Below are 6,000 nucleotides of genomic sequence, written 5' to 3'. Positions count from 1 at the left end.
AAGCAAACATATTTGCATCTTCTTTTAGACCAGGGGTGGACAACCTTTCAACTTTAGGGATCCTGGACCTTTAACAGATGACAAGTTGCACCTGCTGAAATTCTCTCACCTACACAACTGTAGGAGATCCTACACTGTCTCCTGTTTAAGGGTGCAATCCTAACCCCTTATGTCAGAGCTTTCCAGCACTGACATTAAGGGCAATGCAGCTCTGAGGTAAGGGAACAAACATTCCCTTCCTTTGAGGAGACCTCCATGAGTGACACCCAACTGCAAGATGCAGCACATGTTCCACTGGCACCACTATGCCAGTGCTGGAAAGTAATCACATAAGCGGTTAGGATTGTGCCCTGATACAGTTAAACAGTATTACACAAACGTTATCCCGTTTTTGACAAACATTATCCAAAAGAGAATCATCTTGACCCGCCTCTAAAGGCCAAAATAGAGGTAAATGGTAATGTTTTAATAAATGGGGCACCACTATCAAAAAGGCGCAGGATCTTATGGCCATACCTCTGGCATAATAATGTTCAGGGACTCATTGGGGGATCTGCAATTGGTTGCCAGTCTCCAGTACATGGCCACTGCATGCTTGGAGATAGTATGTCTTCTCTGCAGTACCAAACTGCAGCAGCATCTGTGTAAGACCAGTGAATAGCTCACAAGGCCAACTGCATGTCACACGTTTTAAGGTTGTTTGGGGGTTTTTTTTTGTTTACTTTTTGTCAATTTACTTTGAGAAGGGAAAAAGGGGATACTGTTTGATCTATCTGCCTATGCTTCCTAACCTTTCCATACCATAGCCAAATATCCACAGCAATCTTGCTCTCTAATGAGACTGTCAGAACACATTGTGCTGTAGGAGTCCATATGTGTAGTAATTATATGATAAACACATTGAATTTTCCTTATCTTCACAGCATCATATGAATGCCTAGGAAATCCTGGAACGAGATCCCATAATTGCTTTAATACTGTTGGTATTCCATTGTACATTTTTCCAAAACTAGTATTTTTAGCTGAAAGTTGCCAATGTATTTTTTTTTTTAACCGGGGCATGGATTGGATTACCAAAATGAAATGAGGAATAACAACTCTTTTACAAATACACGTATGCAGCAATGAGATGTTTATGCAGAGGGAAAAATGTGTATTGATTGCTCGAAACATTTCTTTAAGTGCTATTATTTCAATCAGCAAAAGGCTTGTAATTTGCATTTCTCAAAGGAAATAAATATGTGAATAAAACAGGTTGTGAATTCCATGTATTCACAAACTACATAAATTTCATTATTTTTTTTCAAAAATAGAGGAATAGAGAAGAGAAGGACATGAAATCTTAGTGGATTAACCATATACATTGTACTGCATTGTACTGATAATTTTGAAGGAAATAAAACATATATTTGTTTTTTAGAGCACCAGAAACACATTACTAACTGAAAAATAACTGGAGAATACCCAATGAGGCAGGAAACTAACATTCTTTTGTGGGAGTAACAAATCTGCCTTCTAATTCTAAGACAGGAGAGAATGGCAGGAACCTCAACCAAGAAGACCAGTGCAGGACAGCCCTCTTGGGACAGAGCAGGGGAAGGCAGCTTTGTTCTCTTTGTTTGGAAACAGCAAACTGGTCTGGTGCCAGCCCTTGTAGTAATTACGATGAAGAGAAGAGAACAACTGGTGCCAGACTCCGCAACACCATAGGACAGTGGTTCACAAACTTTTTTGACTTGCGGCTCCCTTGATCCCCATGGCCTTTGGTCACAGCTCACCATTCTGTTAATATTTTTTAGGTGGGGTATTATAATTATAGGATTAAAATTAGTATTATAATCAGTGGCGTAGCTAAGGGATGATGCAGGCAGTAGCAATTACACCAGGCTACAGCTGCTGGGGTGGGGCAACAACGGGCTGGGAGGCAACATAGGGGCAACTATGCTGGAGCACAAGTTACGTTGGGATGCTCCTCACCAGGCACACTGGACTATGGGAGGGGCAACAGTCGTCCACTGTTGCTGTTATCGCCACAAGTGCAACTTACATTTGGCTGCAGGCCCTGCCAGCAGCTGAGTGTAAGCCATGTGCCCGTGAGGCAATGGTCTACACTGCTACCCCCCCCCAACAGCCTCTAGCAGACAAGAGGGAGAAGAGAAGCCCCTTGGAGAGGAGTCGGGGAAGTCCCACCTGGGCCACCCTCACTCTGCAAGTGGGTGGGAAGGAGAGGCAAGGGGATGTGCCACCTGTTCATCCTTGGTGGAGCCCGGAAGGGGTTCGAGGCAGTGATGGCAGACGCTGAGTGGAGAAAGCTAGAGGCTCTGCTCTTCTGTGCCTGAGACGTTGGTAGGGCTGTGGGAGGCCTTTGTGAGGTGGTGGGGGGGCACCGCAGGCCAAGAACCAACTGCTGTCCCATGGAGCCCTGAACTCTGTCAGCCAAACAAAATGGCCACCTGGTAGGAGGACATGCCCCAACTTTCCCTCACATGTGTGCAGGGCTCACCTCAGACAATGTAGCCCCTCCCTTAGTCCAATGTGGCTGGCTGCTGGGGCACGCGCCGATGGCGACAGATGACTGCTCCCGCCATAATCTAATGTGTCTGACAGGGCTGCAGGTTGGTTTCAGAGCATCAACTGTGAATCTAAGCTCCCCCCTTGCCCTTTCTGCTAAAGAATGTGCATGTAGCCTCCAGACTTCATGTTGGATCATCCTGTTATTGATTAAAACACACTTATACATGAAAAAATAAGGCTTTGTATCTCAATTAACCAAAACAATTAACTGATCAATGAGTTTTGATAAATTAACTGGTTTGATTAATCAACTTAATGTTGTAGGCCTAGGAAATAAAATCTGTCTTCCATGAGAATGTAGAACTTCTTAGCTATTATGACAGAATATAAGAACTCAGGTTAAAGAAGTCACTATAAGCATTTTTATAGGGTGCTTCAGAAAACAGCATTATGATAACAAACAGAAATCCCTACTAATTTGTTACCTCAGGCAGTAGATTAATCTCAAATACCTCAGTTTGGTTGCTTAGCCTTTCTTTTACTTGTCCTCTCAGCTTTGAACAAGTTTCTTGAGGTGCAGCCACAGATTTGAGGGCTTGTTGAAGCTGCTCTTCCAGTTGATTAATTTGTTGTTCTTTCTCAAGTACTTGATTTTGGAGAGAAACTTCACTTTGCTGGAGCTGAGTCTCACTTGCCTTGAGTTTCTCATAACATACAGTCAATTCATTGTAAAGCTATTTTAAACAAAAATATATGTTTAAGAAAAACTATAACTTTGAAAAGGGGTACAAATACATAAGCATAAATGCGCTTATCACAATGTGCAGCTTATCCTAGAGCCAGTAAGATTTAATGCATGTTAATCCTTTCTAAACACTGATCCCATTTAGAATGAAAAGTCCTTCCATTGTCACATAGAAAAAAAATGATATAGATTTTTCTTCCCCTGCAAAATAGTTAGGGCAATGGTTCCCAAACCATGAGTTGACATCTACTGGTGGGTCGCGACCTGATTTTTGGTTGGTTGCCAAAGGATGATGGAAAGATAAAATAACTAATTGCCTTAAGTCCCAAGTCTATTTAAAAATCATATATTATAGCTGCTAATTACCCCACAAATATTATTATTATTATTAACAGTATTTATATACCGCTTTTCAACTAAAAGTTCACAAAGCGGTTTACAGAGAAAAATCAAATAACTAAATGGCTCCCTGTCCCAAAAGGGCTCACAATCTAAAAAGATGCAAAAAGAACACCAGCAGACAGCCACTAGAACAGACAGTGCTGGGGTGAGGTGGGCCAGTTACTCTCCCCCTGCTAAAAAAAATAGCTCAGCTCCTGCAGTTTGCAAAGCATATGTACATATAGAAAGATAAATGTTTAAGGGTATTTTTTTTGGTTACTGTATTGTTACTAATAAATAAATAAAATATTATTGCTTTCTAGATATCTCTTTTTTAATAGTCTGATAAACCTACGTAGGTCCCAATATTGTGTTGTTTAAAAAAATGGGTCCTGGTGTTAAAAAGTTTGGGAACCACTATGTTAGGGTAAAACAGAGCCTAAAACCTTTCCCTCTTATGATCTAGGTGGAACATAACACAACGTAAAAATCTCTGAATAAATATAGATTCCAGACCATCATTTAGCAATGGCTAAGAGCCAAACAAGACATTACAGGGGCAACCGTGTTTGTTTATTCACATATCTGCCCCATTCATGTAAAAAGCAGGTGTGTGTTTTTGTGCATTTCTCTAATTTTTAAACCAAAAACTGAATGGAAGTAAGAAGATATGAATGCTTTCCCCATTTAACCCCAGGTCACAATGTGAAACATCAGGTACTTTCCTTGCAGCACAATGTACTTTGTCTATTATAGTCATGCCAGGAGAAAACACCTGCAGTGATGGAAGGTAATGCAGAAGTGTAATGAAGGTAATGCGGAAGAGTGGATTTGGTTCCATATCACAGATTATCCAAGGCAATGTGTCATCCGACATTAAGCCTCTATAACCTTCCCCCCCCCCCCAAAAAAAAAACCACTCTGGTGGCAATCCTGCCCCTTACTCCTCTCACAGCCTTTTTCAACAAAACAGGAAGTGTCCCACATTTCCTGTTTTGTTGAAAAGTCCAATGCCAGGAAGTGAAGTGAGGAAGTAGGGGGCAGGATAGTCACCTTCCATATGGTTTTGGAGGTACAAGGTGGTGACAGTCCATTTCCACACACCCTTACCTTGCACGGTCCCTTTAAAACAAATCAGGTTTTGTCAGGGATGAGAAGTACTTATGCATATAACAGTTATTAATAATTACTATTCTTAAAAAAATTAGGAGTTGAATATTCAAGTATTCAACTCTTTAATATTTTTGCTATTGCCATTAGCTACTTGAAATATGATGCTGTTCTGTTTTGGTTATAATACAACTGAATGGCTATTTCCTGCACCCAAGTTTGATCTCTCATTGAGAATTTTTTCCAAGAAAGACGCTGATTGTTAATTACTTAAAAGCTGAGGTGATCATTATTCTGTAAGACTTTGAATTGCCTGGACAAAAAAATCTTCCAGCCCAAATCCAGCAACATGAAAGTCTACACAAACTAAAGACAATAAGAAGTTTTAATCCTCCAAAGAATTAAAACCAGATAACAGACTTTACATTCCTTTAACAAATCAAAAGTGTAGCATTGCAAACAACTCTCTTCGTTACATTACTAAGCAGGCTGCAAGAACTAGATAAGGACTTCTCAGCTACTCCATAGGCAAATTCACAAAGGAACTGTGTGAATTTACTTTTTCCAAATGGCATTGAGCCTATCATCATGTACGTCCTATGATATATTGTCCCATGCAGCAAGATCAATGACCTCTGTTAGTGGTCAGATAGTCCACATATCCAGTTCCTCAGGTCATGTGATTCAAAGTTGAATGTAACAGGAAATTCCAGTCGGTGCCTAGGCAATAAAGTCTATCAGGAGACAGGTGATACTGTATTTTACAAGCTACTGCAAGCTGCCTCAAGTACAAGAAGAGATGGGATACAAATCATAAACAAATATTGCTCTGACAGAGGCAGATAGGAAGCAGATGATTGGCAGACTGAGATGATGTACTCAGTATTGGACAATTTCACTTCAGAGTGTAAAATCGAATTTTTTAATCCCAGTGGTGTAGAGGAAAATTTTGAAAAACAGGAGCTTGCAATAACAACCACACTCCACTAAAACTATACAGCAAAAACACAACTTTAAATTTCTTCATAAGAGTGTTTCCTTTTCCAGACACTTATTTCTACTTAGAAATACATTGTTTTTCGTTTCCCAATCTAGCTCATTTCACCCCAGCTCATACAGTGGGTTACAAGTTTAAAACAAATGAATAAAAATTAAAAATTGGAATTTTAAAAATATTCCAAATAAACATAAAAATACATTAGAGTGCTAGCCCAGAGGTTCCCAAACTGGGATGTCGTGACACCCCAGGG

The 6,000-nt window shown here is 40.2% G+C and overlaps 1 protein-coding gene across 3 annotated transcripts in view; it reads right to left on the bottom strand.

Annotated features, from left to right (window-relative positions):
- CNTLN (centlein) overlaps nt 1–6,000 on the bottom strand; it is a 248,268-nt gene that overhangs the window by 159,492 nt on the left and 82,776 nt on the right. For all 3 annotated transcript variants that reach the window (XM_066615164.1, XM_066615162.1, XM_066615163.1), the window contains one exon: nt 3,027–3,248. In XM_066615164.1, the coding sequence (XP_066471261.1) occupies nt 3,027–3,248 (222 nt within the window). The remainder of the gene's footprint in view (nt 1–3,026; nt 3,249–6,000) is intronic.

The sequence above is a fragment of the Tiliqua scincoides genome, chromosome 2 (genome assembly GCF_035046505.1).
Source record: "Tiliqua scincoides isolate rTilSci1 chromosome 2, rTilSci1.hap2, whole genome shotgun sequence".
NCBI lineage: Eukaryota > Metazoa > Chordata > Lepidosauria > Squamata > Scincidae > Tiliqua > Tiliqua scincoides.
This window is presented reverse-complemented; position numbering and strand designations above follow the sequence as displayed.